This window comes from Netta rufina (genome assembly GCF_964035555.1).
Source record: "Netta rufina genome assembly, chromosome: 6".
Classification (NCBI taxonomy): Eukaryota; Metazoa; Chordata; class Aves; order Anseriformes; family Anatidae; genus Netta; species Netta rufina.
The window spans coordinates 13,333,925-13,351,570 of NC_140129.1; the positions used below are offsets into that span (position 1 = coordinate 13,333,925).

General features: G+C 38.8%; 1 protein-coding gene across 1 annotated transcript in view; it reads right to left on the reverse strand.

Moving 5' to 3' along the window:
- CREB1 (cAMP responsive element binding protein 1) overlaps positions 1 to 17,646 on the reverse strand; it is a 39,585-nt gene that overhangs the window by 8,066 nt on the left and 13,873 nt on the right. Inside the window, exons 2-7 of the mRNA XM_084289326.1 lie at positions 12,309 to 12,430; positions 8,866 to 9,012; positions 6,777 to 6,877; positions 3,832 to 3,974; positions 2,182 to 2,364; positions 761 to 915 (exon numbers count right to left, since the gene is read on the reverse strand). Of these exons, the coding sequence (XP_084145452.1) occupies positions 761 to 915; positions 2,182 to 2,364; positions 3,832 to 3,974; positions 6,777 to 6,877; positions 8,866 to 9,012; positions 12,309 to 12,422 (843 nt within the window). The 5' untranslated portion in view covers positions 12,423 to 12,430. The remainder of the gene's footprint in view (positions 1 to 760; positions 916 to 2,181; positions 2,365 to 3,831; positions 3,975 to 6,776; positions 6,878 to 8,865; positions 9,013 to 12,308; positions 12,431 to 17,646) is intronic.

Below are 17,646 nucleotides of genomic sequence, written 5' to 3' on the forward strand. Positions count from 1 at the left end.
GGGTGTAACATACAGGCTCGAATCTCTGGCCTGTGGAGGGAGCTCAAGCCTGGTGTGATGATGGGTCCTCTAAGGCTCACCACTTTCCTCTTTCACAGCAGGTACTCTTAAGGAGCATCAGCCTGATTTCCCTGTGCAGTTCCATTTCTTGGCAGCCCCCACGAAGCCCCACCTAAGGAGGCTTGGTGGATCCTCCTCCCCACACACTAACTCCTATGGGTCAAGTCTCCTCTCTCAGCCCCTTTGCTGCCAATACTGACTCCACAAAGCATAGCTGCTCATTTAGCCTCCCCCTGAGTCTTTCTGCCTCTGGAGAATAAAACCCAAAGGGCAAGCAGCTAAAGAAAACAAGTGAGACATGATAGAAAGCGCTCATGAAGAGAGTGAGTCAGCCAGTAGCAAGGATAATGCACACAGGAGGCTAAGCTATAGATTTCAGGAAAGAAAACTACATGAATGTATTAACTTTAAAAAATCAACTCACCTCAGTGTTCATGACAACACACCTGCAATCAAACAACTCTCTCACCACTGACTTTTCTCCTTATGGCAACAAAAAAAGGGAAGGAGTAATTCACTCACCTCACAGAATGAGTCTGACACCGTTACTTAAGGTGTCCTAATCAATGCATGGCCTTCGCAGATGTGTTTCTTTGCTTTGCATCTTTAAATGACTAAGAGAGATCACGATTCTTACTGCTTAACACTCTAGTTCTATGCAGAGCTGATCAGGAAAAAAAAAAAAAGGATCTAAAGGTACATGCCTGTTCTTCATTAGACGCACTTCTCTCTTCCGTGCGGCCTCTTCTGCTGGCTGGGTTGGAAGTGCTGGAGATGATGCCATGACTACTCCTGGTGCAATGGTGCTGGTAGGGGCGGTGCGAATCTGGTAGGTCTGCACATCTCCCGAGGCAGCTGAAAGACAAAAAACACCGGTGACCGTATCAGTTGGGTGACAGTACCGTTAATCATCTATCTAACCACATATTTTGAGCTACAATACAGGATGGATGACCATCACCTGGGTGTGTCGTCATTGTCATCTCACTCTTAGTTTATTAACCATATGCAAGTTTTGGGCATTCCTGCTGAAGAAGTCTTCACTTGTGCTTGGTAACTTGATTTGTCTGCTGCATTGCTGTACTTCTTCCCTGAGCACATTTCTTTTATTTCTCTGATTTTAGGCAGTTTTAGCATTGGTAAGAAAATGTAGGATGCTAAGTGGTATTTCTAGCTGTGCTCCAAATTTCTACCTGCAAAAGGAGAAACTACGTGTGCAGGTATCTGGGGCAGAAAGAAGGGTATAGAAATGTAGCATTTACTCCAACAAGAGAGTGCAAATTAGGCACACTACTCCACCACTTCTCTAGAATGAAAAACGTCTTGACTTTCTTTCATTTGTTTTAATCCAGGAGTGTATTATACTTGCCTGAGTATAAAAAATATTATACCACCTAACAAGACCACACTTCATTAAGAACACAAAAAACAGAAAATTAATGCAACAATAGTATTTTTCTCAGCTATGTATTTTCACTGGTGCCTGGAGACCTCTCCACTGGATAACCTTCAAATTACCTGCTTTACAATCATAAAGGCAGGGATACAATTTTCTGTTATTTATAATAAATATTTTTCTTAATAGCCTCCCCCTAATTAAAAACAAACAAACCTGTATTTTAATAAAAAAGAGAAACTTGGTCTAAGACTGAAGTACCCCTGCTCTAACTGGAGGTCTTGATGAAATGACCTAGAGCACTTTTCTGAAGTATTCTACGATTCTAAGACTTGATGATTAAATATTTGGTGACTAGCTGCAAACCCACAACAGAAAGGAATTATGACTTCCACTTGAAAAGGGGGAAAACTTACTTATCATTTTTTGTAGAACATGTAACACAAACCATGTAGGCAGACTGCAGAAATACAGCATGGAAAACCAAAAATGAATATATCATTTTAAGAAGTAAGACCCAAATATCTATAAACGTATTGATCTGAAGTGAAAGGCTCCGAGAAAATGTGACAAACAGCTTTGTCCAGAATTTTCTTTAATCATTTTGGAGACTGATTCTGTACCAAAGTTGTTTGTTTCCTGACACGTTTGAGGGAGTTAGGTTGGCAACTTATATCCACGTGAAGAAAATGTTAAACAGAATGACTGGCTGTGAAGTATCTCACCTTGTACAACAACTTGGTTGCTGGGTACAAGTATCTGCTGTCCATCTGTGGTCTGTGCATATTGTAAAATGGTGGTGCCAGGTTGGGTTGCAGCTGCGTTGGTCATAGTCAATGTCTGAAGACCTTGCACGCCATCTGTGCCATTGTTAGACAACTGTATCGCCCCTCCTTGCGTAATAGCAACTGAAGATGAAGCAATGGGATACAGTATTTAAGACATTAATGCACTCATTAACTTATAGTAATAAACCTAGATGCAGAAGACTACTGGTTCAAGTTAAATCCTCTGAACCCTTATACACCTTCAAATCAGATACATGACTTTAATGTACATTTAAAGAAATCATACTTTGACAGTAAGCTTTTAATTTTTCATGAGACTCATTTTGGGGGAGACACAAAAACCACAGCTTAAAACACAAATTAGTTACTCTAACAACATCACACAGAGGAGCTACAATCCTCCCCTGGGGAATACTTCTTATTTATTAGTTAGTATTTTCTTCTTGGTTGGTTTAGGTTTTTTTCCTTGCCTTTTTCTTCTCATCTGAAATTCCTCGCCTCTTCCATGCTTTACTCCCTTCAGTCTCCTCTGCTGCTACTGCTATCCATCTTGTGTTTCACTTTCTTCTTGCTTTGGCACTTTTTTCTTCTGATTGTATCTCCTCCCCTTGTCTACAACTTCCTCAGCACCTTCCTAGCAGTGTTTTCACTCATACAGGTCCAGTTTCACACATTATTTTCTTTCCTTCATGCAGTCTTTGTTTTTGTTTTTGTTTTTGTTTTTGTTTTTCCTTTCCCTCAATCCTGTCATTGAGGTGCACTGAGACATCACTTCTCATTTCTACTTCCACAGAATTTCACTGTGTTCCTATATACAGACATACCAAAATCTTAGGTATCTACATGACCAGGTAGTTTTTACAGTTATGGTAAGAAAGCAGAGTTAACCACATCAGTTTCAATAAAGTTAGGCAGGGTACAAGTGGCTAAGGAGTAAACAGAGATACAACATTTTAAAGAGATTTTAAGAGAAAGATATGAACCGAGAGTTCTTTCTCCCTCTTGTACATTTAATACTGAGTTTGCTTGTGCGAAACAGTATGTGGATTCTAGCTTTACTGCTGTATCCTCAACCCTTTAAGTCAAAGGACTGTATCTATAAAATCTAATGAATAGACATTGAAAACACACAGAAACTTTGATTTACTACATGTTTTAAAAAAGGTTGCTAAGTCCTTCTTTTTTCAGGACTTTCTAAAAATGCAATGGCAGACTAGTGGTTTTTCTATTAAGTAGCCAACAATTTGGTCACCTGGGATTAATAATCTGTCAGATAAAAAGGAAACTTCTGAATTACCTCATCTGGTTCCTGAAGCTAAAAAGTTTATAACAGCATTGTGGTTAACTCATATTTTGCCTCAGGGCACATTAGCTGCACTAGCTGGCAAGCAGTCCCAGAATGTTCACTGACCGTTTTGAATATTTACAAAAGCAATGTGTTTAAAGGGCATGGTCATCCAACAGTCAAATTCAAGTAATCTTATTTTCATCTCCTGCTTTGTCCTAGCCCAAACAATTATATAAATGATAGCTCTTCATCTTCTCATCCCCACTTACTAGCACCACCGAGAAATTCAGACTACATACTGTACTGCCCACTGCTGGTTTGGTAAATGGGAGTTGGCACCGTAACAGTGGCGATGGCAGGTGCTGCTGTTTCCTCTTCAGACTTTTCTTCTTCGATCCTTGGCACTCCTGGGGCGTCTGAAGACAAGTCATTCAAAATTTTTCTGGCAAAGACAGTGTGTTGTAGAGATTTTAATAAAAAGTGGGAGGAAAAAAAAGTATTTTTGATACGTAATTCTGAGGAAAACTGCAAAGTGCAGTGAGCCAGCAAGGTAAATATGGAATGAAAAACCCAGACTAACTTCAAACTCTTATTGGAGAAGACTGCTCAAAGTGCCATGCGTAGATGGGCAAGGGAGCCAGCGAAGAACAATGCAGGTACTTCTCAACCCAAGAGACAACTATTGCAACCTTCCCGTTTTCTTAAAAACATGTTTCTATCTCATGCATTTTTACTTGTTTCCTGCTTTTACCCACAAAAGATTTGAAGAAAGCAGAGTATGCAAAAAACTATCTCCTCATTTACATCAGGGGGAACTGCTTCATTTCAGAGACTGTAAAGGCCTCAGCCAGAGAGCCAGAAATAAAGGAAGTTAGAAATGCCTGTAAAGAGCAACCAGCTTACAACTGAACAGCTTCCTGGGAGATGATGCTGACTGTTCGAGTGGAGTCACACTATTATGTTTACAGTGAGGTAAAAACCCTGCCTGGGAAAGCTGTGAGATTAGCATTGGTAAAGAAAAAAAACAGTTTGTTAATTACATCCATGGGTTAATTATCCAAAGACCAAACAGCTAAAACATCACAGCTACAGGTCCTGTTGACTGAGATTGTAAGACTGACCATAGCAATTGTAACTTGCATCATTTAGAATAAGCACTGTCCCTCAGAGAGGACCATCAAGCCCTTTTTAGTACTGGCACATTCTACTATGCCACTGAAAAATGCTACTTAGGTGAAAGGGAACATTTTTCTTAATTCTCCTCATATACTTTACTGTGAACTGTCTCTACAGCTCAAAGTGTGATGAAGAAAACAACTGTAGATCCTAAGCTCCAAGACAACAGTCATTGCTTAAATAAGGCTCCTAAGGCTTTGGGAACTAGAACTTCTGTACATATAGCTATCTGGGGAGACTGGTCACTCTGCTAAGCAACTTGACAAACAGAGCTTTGCTGTTACTATTTCAGCTCTGTGGGCATGCAAGAACCCCAGCGTTGCACAAGCACTCCACTGTGCCAAGCACCACTTGGACAAATAACAAATTCCCGCCCAGAGAGTTTGCAATCTAGGTGTTAGACTAGAAAAGTTAGTGGACAAAACAGATTAAAAATATAGAGAAAGCGGGCAGGATGAGGAAGAACAAAATCCAAGAAGCTCAAAATAGAAAAGAAGAAATTACAGCTCACCCGATTTTAAACTCATGCCAGATACGATTTGATAGTTAAACTCTATCTTTGCATTCTTAAAGATGGTTTTAAAGTAGAAGGTAAGGTGATAGCTATATAAATATACGAGATATGAACTGACATGGAGAACACATGATGTATGTCAGTACCAGGATCAAAGTGGAGTTTCTGAGGAAGAGGTACAGCTCTTCAGTTCTGTGAACTTATCTGTACCAATCTTGTCTCTAGGGCCATTTACAACACCTTGGATAAAGCCAATAGGAAGTCACCAAATACAGCTGTAGTTTGGATCAACCTTTCTGGCTGAGCCTGGCCCAGAGGCTGAGCTGTGTATACAAGCTTTACAATCACTAAGTTTTGCAGTTACCAGGATCTGATTTGAAGGACAGAGGCTGTGGTGTGGCATCAGTGCAGGCATGGGAGTACAATCCAAATGAGAAGTTAGCATGCACAAGTCCCCTCTTTTCAGTTTTGCTGTTTGTTTATTTAGCTCTGTTGTCTCATGATATTCAGCTACTCTTCCATATATAGTAAAAGTGTTTCGCTGCAGAAGCAGACTGCAAGGAAGTCTGTAACAGCATTTATGTTAACATTAATGTTAACATTAGGAGCAGTAATGTTAACTGCTCCTCACAAATAAGAGTGTTTTCCCAGATATATTATGGTTAGGGATATTCAGCAGAGATTTGCACTATCTTCAGCAGGACAGCCTTGAAGGCTCCTATAGAATGTAGAAAATAATCTCCAAGTGCTAAAAAAACCACAAACATATGGGTGAGATATGCTTAGACTAGAGTCTGTCTTATATTTCTAAGGCTATGTTCATAATGAAAAAAGGGAGCAGATGAAATTTCTGAAGCAGCAGGAATCCACAGGTCACTTAAAAACTGCTGAACTCCGTAGCTATTCTTTGAAACTATTTAGCATGTTTTAAGAATGAAAAATGAGATTTAGTACAGCCAGAAAAAGCTGTGGATAGGCTTAATTAATAAAGTAACATATACTAGATGTCTATCATTCCATTAAACACATCCTGACTTCTCAAACTTTAAATATAACTTTAATCATAATTTCGCTCAGATAGAAATTCTCTCTGAGCCACAGAACACCCCGTGTTCATTGAAAGTTACATGGGAGAAAGGAATTAAGTTTGATGGCTGCTAGCATTTCAAAACAGTGAAAAACAATAGAATCGATTTTATGCAGACTACAGATTATGCAGAAGCCACTTTCTTGCAAAGCTTCAGAGTAATGCGTGTGTTAAGTATGCAATAAATTTATTTTTAAGACACCGAGCACAGTGAAACCTCAATGTTTCACAAATTTTGCAATCAGCTTATTCTCAGCTCATTTCTGTCTTAATTGAGTGTAACAGCTGAGGTTTCTTCCTTCTCATATTTGTTTATCTCTTTATATCCTATTACAGAAGAAGACATTGCAGAAGAGAGATTTTGGTAAAACAGTAGATCTGAAAATAACCACTGAATCCCACCATTTGATTCCCCATGTGAAGAACACATCCATCAAGCAAAATGCATCTGCTTTTGACCCCCATACCTGTAGGACGGTCGTCTGGAAAGAATTTCTCTCCGTTTTTGTGAATCTGTGACACTGTCCACTGATTCCTGTGAATCTTCACTTTCTGCTATAGTGGAGATCTGAAAATAAGAACAGCAATCAAATTTAACAGGACGTTTCCGATGTCTGTATTTTAAGGAATTGTTGATATGTGAAAAGCACTAAAATGCAAGTATTAAAGAGAACTATTACCTAGGCAATGAACATAAAGGGCAGGCTGTTTGGTAACGGATACAGTGAAGAACAAGCAGAGCCAGGTATTTACCCATGAGATACCCAGGTATTTAATGTGTCCCCTAGAATTTAAAAGCCCCAATAAGAAAATACAAACAGTAATCCCATATACTTCTTTTCCTTTTCAAGAAAGACCTTGTTTCCATCCTTTTTAAGGGAAACAAAAAGGTAGTCAGATTTAGGGAGAGAAAAACTGAAAACAAATTAAGATAGAAAGCAGAAAGGTTAGAAAACAAAAGAGCAAAATATTGAAATTGAGAAACATTAACTTATAAATCATTGTAGGGATATATTACAAAAAGACTACCTTTTCTTTGGGGAAATTGTCAGGAAAATTTCATAACTAAAGGTGCTACAAAATAATGCAGTGGTACAATTCTGAAAATCTGTGCTAAAAAAATTACAAAAATTGATGACAGAAATCTGGAATGTTTGTATCAATTATAGTTCCATAATTTTAAATTCAAAGTGTGCCAAAAATATAAAATATCTCCAGCATAAAAACACAGAGACTGTTTTCCAAATGGCTATACTCATGTTACAAATATACAAAAGCTAATGACAGTGAAGGGCAAAATGCCTATGTGAACATAGCTCGCGGCCTGACACTTCAAGCACCGTAGGGAAGATACCTCAAGGCTCAAAATGCTTGCTGGCTCCCAAATCTCAGTTATCGGATAGATGGCCTGGATGGGTCCAAGGCTGATTGTGAACTACCAGGCTTTGAGTATCGCAGCATTCCACACACATTCTAGTTTTGCACTGAGCCAGGTGAATTCCAACCATGCTTTCATTGTCAGTCTCTTATCTTCCACCCCTGGGCTAGTAACTTGTGCACTTATCTGAAAATTGCTTGTCTCCAATAGATTAAAACCCTAAACTTCTGACTCCGGCAGCTGAAGAGGGCAGAGCCTGCCAGAAACTCATCATTCAAGCTGACAAGGAATACACAAAGATTACTATCAGAATGACCTAGTTTTAAATTATGCATGCTTTATTATTTTTACAAATAATACCCAGCTAGATGTCTGTATCAAATAATTACAATGTCTACCTTTTAAAATTAACCTTTTTTTCTGTGTTCAATGTACTAATAACTAAGGAATGATGTACAGTCCTTGCCCTGTGTAGCTACCATACTCCAACCAATTTCTGTGTTCGGTAACACTGGACTTGAAGTGGTTCCAAAGGAAAAGGAAGGAAAGGGGCCATGGATTTCAGACTACTTTTCTCCTAACTCTTCAAGCTCTCTCTTCATTCACATTGCATTAACTTTCTTGCTTTACAGAAGAAAGACAACATTCAGCCGGCAAATTAAAAATTAGTTTTATGAGGAGACTAATAAGTATATTTTAAAGACCATTAACATACAGATGTGTTTTTTAAACCAATGCAAACATTTTCTAAGCAGCAAAGACTCTAATCCCAGAATATCAGCTTTACTAACGATTAACAGGTTACATTATAAGAAAAATTGCTGTTGTTCACTTCAGGATAATTTGAACACTTAGTCATACTCTTACTGTAGGAAAACACAGTAAAGAGAACAGAAAAATAATGTAAGAAAAGAGAAATACTGTAAGAAAAAACATTAAGCTGTTAAACTCACCAACAGAGTTCTAGAGGGAAATGATACTCAGTGATGTATGAAAGTGTAAAGTGGTTAAAACAGAACAGAAAATAGTCACAGAGTAGCAAATAATGTACAGATTTTGCCATTAAGTTTATAGAAGTGAAAACGTAATCCAGGACATGAGCCCACTAAGAAACCAGCGAACTGGCAGAACCATTCTGAAGGCACAATTAACGTATTAGGAAGTTCTTCAGAAAGTACCTGAACTGTCTGGACCTGTGGAGACTGAATAACTGATGGCTGGGCAGCCTGAATTACTCCATGCACTTGAACCGTCTGCCCATTGGGCAGCTGAACTAAGGTCACCGTGGGTGCAGAAGACGTTGCGTGAGCTGCTGGCATAGATACCTGCAAAGAAGAGACAGTGAGCATAAATTAAGTTATTGCAAAATATTTTTTTTTCATGATCAGGAACACTTTCTGGTGAAAGAAGAATGTCTCTTCTAGACACCAGCTAGATGACCCAAATGTTTCAGTGTAACACAAAAACCTCTGAATTGCTATGCCCAACAGCTGACCTACTTTACAAATTAATCTAATGCAAAATTTCTGCAGGCTTAAAACATCACTTGTAAAAACACTGAAAAGAATGATAAAAACACAACTGCATCTATTCTGAGGTAACCTAATAAAAACATATTATTAACCTTCACTTACTTCAGTTACACACTGCTAAGAATTGGGTGTACTCCTACAGACACTGTTGAGTCAAAGGCAGAAACATATGGGAGTGGAGCTATTTTTGTTTTCAGTCAAGAAAATGCAGTTATTTGCCAGATGTAAGAAGTTAGAATTTTTAGGGAGTCATATCTTTCAGACTTTCTGGAGATTAAACCACGCGGAGCAGCTGGCAAAGTCCATTCAAATGAAGAATACTGACCATGTGTTTAGACAGAAAAAACGGGTCTGAAGAAGAACAAACCGTTTGTAGGCAGTTATTTTGATCCAGTGTAACGAGTCAACACATCCTCTAGAGTTATTTTATTTCTATGAGGAAAAATGGCCCAAGTCCTAAAACCTCAGTCTCTAAACACAACTTCTCTTGTAAAGCACAGACCCCCAGGCACAGTGGCTATGCCAGCAGCTAACTGCTGCTGTGGATGTCCCCGTCACAGGAGCTCCAGCCCTGGGGACAGTGGTACCCAAAGAGCTGTTCATGCCATGCAGGGAAGTCCTGCTTCTTCACTGTGGCAGGCGACAAGAACCGCAATGGGTGACTGACAGGCCATGCACTGGGGTTGCTTTGCAGCTGGGCAGATGCTGGTGCTCAGCCCCAAGCTGGTGACACGATGCACGTGGCCATTCCTGGGGCTCCTTGGCTCCTGACTCACCATTGTAGCCCTCAGAAAGGACTCGTAGGCCGCAGCCAGCTGAGGGGTCCCTCACTAGGCAGCCTGCTCCTGGGCACCGAACAAAATAAGTCTTCCTACGTGTAATGGCATTTTCAAGAAATTCAATCCATTTAGCTCCAATGGGAGAAGGGGTTGTACTGCTGTCCCACCTAGTCCCAGAGAATGCTGTATATGGACCGCAGAAGTAAATCCTCTGCTGTCCTCATGGACACGTGGCTCTCAAAACGCTGCAACAGCTGACCACTGAATTCCCATAAACATCCATCATTTACAAAGAAATCTTGCTCAACAACAAAATTAAGGGGAATTACATGTAGACCTCTCTCCTCCACAGCTGTCCCTTCCTAACCCACAATCTGTGTTTGCCTTTCCCTTCCTTTTTCCTGAAAATGGCTACGGTGTTACGTGGCGGTACTTAACTCACATCTGAGAGAAACTGGGACTGAGATTAGCATGAACTCTCCTCTGGCAAATCACACTCCTTCACCAAGCGACCTTTTTTAACACTGCGTGTCTGACTGAACAGTCCTTGGCAATGACAGCAAAGCTGATCAACTGGAGGCTACTCTGCGGTTTCACGAAGCCAACAGCAGAATGCAACTTCCGCAGATGTCTCTGACTCATACCTTGTGGAACTGGAACAGTTTCCTTTTGACTCTGAAAACTACCCTGAACTCGCTAAAAATGCAATGCTTAAACTCAGCTTACAAAGGGGGTGATCTTACAAGAGATAATGAAAGAATTAAATAGACATAATTAATTATTCAGATTTGCCTAAGCCTCTGAGGGCACTCCCTAATGCCAAACACTGCTGCATCACATATCAAAAATAACACACTAACATAAAACTGCTGATCAGAACAAGACAAGGCATTACGTTTAGACTGTTCAGTCACCTCCAAAAGGAATATAAAGTCTGGGAAATAGCCAAGGTGCAAATAATACAGTAAATGACAATACGGGAAATTAGGGAAAATATTATATATTTGCTTATAGTTTGCATGGGTTTTAACCATAGCTGTATAGCTTCTTCTTAGTCAGAAAAAAATTCTCATTCAAGTGCCAGGGTAATTTTGCCTGAGTAAAGTGCATTCAATCCACTACGTACCTGTAAATTTAACTACCTGGAGGGTAGTATGTCAACACACAAATTTAAAACATGCTTGCTTCTCTGGACTATATGTTAATGCATACAAAGTGAGAAGCAGTTTACTGGTTTTGCAAGAGAAATAAACGACTTCCACTTAGTTGACTCTTAAGTGTTATTCACACCACCTACATCCTCTGCCTAAGTTAGACAGTGAGAAAACTGCCCAAAGAGGCAAGCTGGTGCAAGGCAGCTGGTGGCCTGAAAATTCACACTACAGGTCACTGAACAAAAACCACCCTGCTCATTTCAACAGCTCTGATCTCTGTAATATCACTTGAATGGAAGTGTGCTATCTCTGCTTTACTAAATGGTATAGAGTTCTTACAGACATTAATCATTTATAAAATTTAAGTGATTCAACACTTGTGCCACTTAAAATACATTAAATTCCCCAGACTGTGTGAACTAAAAAACCTGTTAGTTCTTTACAGACTGCAAAATTTTAGTTTTAAAATGAAATGGTTACGTGATAGAGAAGAACAGACTCTGTACTCGTTTACACAATGGAGTTGCTCCTGCCAGCCATCAATGTATCCAAGAATGACCCCAGGTTCCAAAATTAGAGATGTAGCTGGGATTACATAATTTCTTGTCTCTCCAAAATAAATTTGGGATAATAAAAGATCTACTATCTCTCTGAGCAGCGAACAATTCTGTGAAATTCAATAGGATAACATGAGCTGTCAGATACCAGTTTGTTCCACTTGGTCATAATGCTTATAGTATTCATCTTAGATTTTGAGTTTATTTCCTCCAGAATTAATCTGCTATAGACAAGATTCTAACAGAAAAAACAACAGCAGAATAATCCAGTCAATATAAAAAAAGACAATAAACTACATGTTTAAAAAAAACAACAAAACACACCTTTCAGTGGTATGGTTGTGGTGAAGAATGCTAGAAAACTTTAATTATTCTGTTAAAATTGCACAGTTTACATACACACGGTTCTTCAGATGTGTGATGTGAAGTTAAAAATCTCTACTGCTATAAAATTCTGAAGACAAACATTAAAGGAACTATACATAGCACCTGTTTCAGAATCGTATCAATAGGACCTTCTCTCAGGCCCATAAGCAGACATTATCCCTCTAAAAAAAATTACCCAATAGGTAAAACTATTATACCATATCATTTTATACCTGGGCTAACGTTGCAATCTGTGGTTGTGCCTGTACTGTCATCTGTTGGGTTTCTGCCTCTGTAACGGCTGCATCTCCACTCTGCTGGTTCTCTGCTCCAGATTCCATGGTCATTTAGTTACCTACAATCACAATATTTGTCATAAGTCTGTGTTGGTATGCAATTCCATTACGCTTGGTGGATCTGGTAGCAATCACTGCAGCTGAATTCCCATTACTACATATTAGTTTCATTTGCATATTAAAATGTTGCCAAACTATTAGCATTCAGGCAAAGTTTTGCATGCCATGTGTCTGCCTCAGGTTGAGTTTTCTGTGTGTAATGTTTCTGAAAAAACTGGTCCAGTCTCCTCCAAAAATGAGATCAGAAAAAAATGTGTTTTGCTCATGTTAAAAAAATTGCTTGAGCAATTGTACTATGATGATCTAGTACCTCCATAATTTGGAACAGTGACCCATAGTTTGTCACGAAGCCCCAGTGCCAAGGTAAAAATATGCCATAATCAAGTCTGAAAGGCATTCCCTGCTCAGCCCTCCCTCTCCCCGAGACTGCAGTTTGCAGGTAACCAACAGCAATTGTTTCTGTGTTGGGTACTTAGCTTTCAGTCTTCCATCTGAGCTAAATACACAACATCTCCATCCAAATTCTTTCCACAACCAGACTGTGTATAGGCCTATCTATGCCACAGGTCTTTTCTACTCTGCAGTTTTAAGATCATACATGTAAAGATAGAAGGCATTTCTATACGAACCTTACTGCAAGTAATTATTTTTATACTAAGAGGTACACAGTATTGTTATGACCTCAGTTTTGTATCTTACACGTTTCATGACAAACTTTTATTTTTAAGCAATAACTGAGTAAGTCTAGATCACCAGAAAACACAACTCTATAAAAAGAGGTTGCATAACTTCCAAACACCAGCATGTAGGCAGAGTGCAATGAATGCTAAATTCTGCGCTGATCTGTGAGAATTAGTTTTCAGTTCTTCTTTAAATACTGATATGAAAGTATTTAATATCTAACAAAGAACTTCAAAATACAAGGAAATCTTCCCAACAGGGATACGGCAATACAATAGTAAATATACAGAACTCCAAATACCAAATAAGAGGAATGGCCATTACCTCCACAGCCACAATACCAATGTTGTGTACCGCTCTGTGCTGCCCAGTTACTCAGGCTTCTCTCTACCCAGCAGCACCACACCTCTCCAGAGCTGGAGCAAAACCACCAGTAGAGCATTTCTGCTTTCGGAAGGGCCTGGAGGCAGAGGATGCTCAGATCAGTAGGAAGGTGGGAAGAAGGAGAAATCCCCCTCTCCCTCCTGAACTTTACTGGCCCTCTGAGAAAAAGATTTAGAAGAGTCAATATAGACGTGGTGGCACCATGACCACATTTGAGATACTGCATTTTAAACAAAAAGTCAGGGAAACGTACATTTCAATGCAAACTATGCTTCAATGTTATAGCAAAGAGAATACTCCTTGGAGGCATTGCCTAAAGCAGTAGGGTCACACTTCAAATCACAGTATAATAAGAAATTTCCATCTCATGGTAAATGACTGCTAATCGAGATAAAACAGCATTTCAAAGTAGTAACTACATCTAACATAAAAAGAAGGCAAATCAATGTATATAAACCCAAACCTGTATATTTACTACTGAATGTGACTGTTCAAATGAGCCTTTGTGTGTGTGTGAAAACACTGAAATGTGTACATACCAAATATTTAGTTCCAACATCAGTTTATAAACTGTTAGGAAGTGAAAGAAGCAAATAATTAAAGCTGTTTTTCCTTAAAAACAAACAAAAATGAACAAACAAAAAAGAAAAATTACAAATTTTTGGAAGAAGAAAATTGAATTCTCTCTCCCAAGCGTCTGGGATTTTGTTCTGCCTCTCCCTCGTCATGATTTTATGTTCCACACAAAAACAGATATTAGTCTGACAAATGCTCACAGATGAATAATACTCTACTTATAACTATATACTTGCAAACTGGCAACGAAAGAAATTCATTGTAAACTCACTTAATTTTAAGTAATCTATACATTACTTTTTATAAGAATGTCAAGATTACTTGACATACTGTGCCCATGCACACGTAACTCCATTCTCTTCTACAATCCCAAGTCTCTGCCATGCTGCACTTCATCTGCCAGAAAGCACAAATGAAAACCCCTGCACTATTATTATTAACAATACACATTACCAAACAGTTCTTAATTATGTTATTAGTGACACCAGTTTAATTGGTTTTCTCTAACCCGAGTTTTAATAGTTTTAGTTTCCGTTGTCATATACCCAGCTTTTTTGAGTATCGTATGTTTTCAAAAGTTCAAACTACAAAACAGAGTACTGCAGGTTTCCCATGGATTTTTATCATTTTTAAGGAGGTGTCCAGTTTGATCAGGTTTTTTCTCTGTGTGTTAGCCAGTTTGTCAAGGTAAACACAGCAAAAAAATTCTCCCGGTTCCTGTGTATGTATCACGGTGACACCAGCCAAAGGTCTACCTAAACAGACCCAAGGAAGGATTTACAATCTTCTCACACATTATTAAGCAAAGGACCCCTGGTTTTACAAGCTTGGTTTCTATGCTTGCATCATCTTTTGTATTTATCAGTGTAAGTATTAACTGTTTAAGGTGCTCCCTCCTCTACAACATCAATAATTTGGAAATCAAATTCTTAACCCAACTTGCAAAGACCTAGAAGGAACCTCCTCCTAATGTCCAGTAAGCATCAAGCAATGCAGGAAGCTGCCTGCATGATTTCCATCTTGACATGTGCAGTTTAAACAAGTTTTTAGGGTGACTTGCAGGGTTTTTCGGACAGGCTCTGAGTCTTGTTTTTTTTGCAGGTTCTAAGTAATCTTGATATTGGTTCAATTTACTATGCACTTACACCTCACAGCATTTGTATTCTAATGTCTTAATTACTACCTTTTATAATAACTTATGAGAAAAAGAAGGAACTGTATTTGTGAGCATTGTAGCAACATATTCCAGATATACTGACTACTACATTGTCTCATGTTTGCTTTAAGAGCACAGTATTACAAGATTGCCAAGATATAAAAGACAAGGCACTTAGAACACAAAAGCTTATTAAAAAGTACAGACTGCTGTATAAAGCATGACTCGTTTTAGAAGTGTTCCTTAAAAAATATTTGTTAAATTTATCCATCTAAAAGAAATTACCAAGTCTTTACATGATGCAGGTATCAGTTTATTAATTACGTGGTTGTGTGTAAGACTATCATGGCTAAAATTAAGGTTAGTAATTCCTATTAGTTCTTGTAATTCACAGCTGCAGTTCATATACAACTGCTCCCTGTTTCCAGGCTGCTTTCCAACTTGTCAAAAAAAACCCCTCACATTCCCACTTTGAGAAAAAAATAGTAATCGGTGTAGTGCATTTTGACCTAAGCATTCCTAAAAGAAACTAAATGATGAAAAAAAAAAAAAAAAAGTTAGCTGTAACAAGCAGAGTTGAAAAAGACAGGAATCTGCTTGCCCAAAACACTCCAAGTATGAACTCAGAACACAGGTTCAGAAAGCTGATGAGATTACTTGTTGAGATACAGTTTAACTCAACACTTTTATTTAATAGATAAATTTCTTTATTAGTTCAAAAGAACTAGCATTTTTGCCATACTTACTAATGATCTGAAGTTTCAGAGGTGAAGAGCAAAACATGCAGCTGACACACAGCAATTTGTTTTAACCACATCAGGACTAGGAGAAAGAAGTTTAGCAGAAGCTAACTGTACTAGGCAAAGTTACAACATGACAGCATAAGATGGATGATAACGAACACAAACAGTTGCAGAATGCACAGGGAATTCTGAACTACATACACTGCAGAATAATCCAAATAAACCTGTCTCATTCATAGCATAAGCCTGGGAAAGGGGTCTGGACACTACTGCAGCTAGTTCAACTCAGATTTCTGCTTAACATACACCTATGACAAGAAAAGCTGAAAATTTAGAATGCTAGAAAAATAGTTAAAACGTCAGAACAGTAATAAGATACAGGGTAGCCCTTACAAGTTCTATTTTTATAGATGGACCCTGTACATCAGCTGGATTAGAGTGCAGGTCCATCTAAAAAATGAATGTTGTGGAATTTGGGTGTTCAGAGAAAGCAAGCATTTGGGGAATGAAAACCTGTTGAAATGTTCACTGGCTGAATGCAAAATAGTGAAGCTGAAAGGTGACAAATTTTAAAGTATATAAAAAAAAATCAAAATGATTAAAAAATATGAAAATTGGTACTTCATGTACTACACAAAAAGGCCATGGATGCTGCTGCTGATAAGCACTTTATCAGAATTCAAACAAGGGTTAGACATGCAGAAGGACAACAAGAATATGCAGAACTAGAGGTCCCTTCCGACTCAGGATGTTCTATGGTTCTTTCACACAAAAAAAATGTGCAGAAATGAAAGGAAGATAACATCTCATGAGTCAGGCTTTAAATCAATTTCTAATCCTTAAAAAAAAAAAAAAAAAAAAAAAGTCTTCATGAGGGGGGCAGATTATCTCGCATGTAATTCTTGCAGTTTCCAGTACAGTCTTGAGGTACTTTCTGATCTTCAGTATCTTAGAGACTGGATGCTGAACAAGGTGCTCTGCAGCTAACAGTAATTCCCATATTCTCTGTAAATTAAAGTGAGCACCAATGCTGTTTATTCAGGGCATGAGTACAGCCACCTCCCTTCCTGTGTCCCTTAGAGCCAAGAAGATATAACTTTTTCTCACAGCTTTCATTGCTTCTTCATTCCACAGTACTCACCTACTGGCAGCTATTTGGTCTCCCTGGCATATTTTGTTTCCTGACTCCTTTTATATCTCCTATTTGAAATAATATCCCAAGAAACTCCAACATCTCACCCAAATGTGATGTTCCACTCCCAGGAACACTCCTTCCACTCCTTCCTCGTTTAACCAGAGGCCTCTTTTTACTCACTCACAAGCACCACAGAGCTTTCCTGTTCTGCAAAGACAGCTTGTCATCATGCAGGACCAGAGTGGGGAAAACACGTAGGGGCCCCTTCCCAACCACCACCATTAATATCAAGAAGCAAAATACCTTGCTGTGGCTGCTACAGCAGAGCTAACCTATGCAAGGAAGGCACGGAGCGCTCCAAAGCTCTGAGGCAATATGCATCAGTCTACACCTGAGACTTAGTGCCACTGCCTGCTCACCAACAGGCACAGCCATTACCTGTAACTTACCATGTCACACTCTGTGCAACTTTGGAAGGTCTCCTTCTCCTCCACAACTAGGTGATGACTTCTGGTTTTACTTTATTCAAGTACCCACACA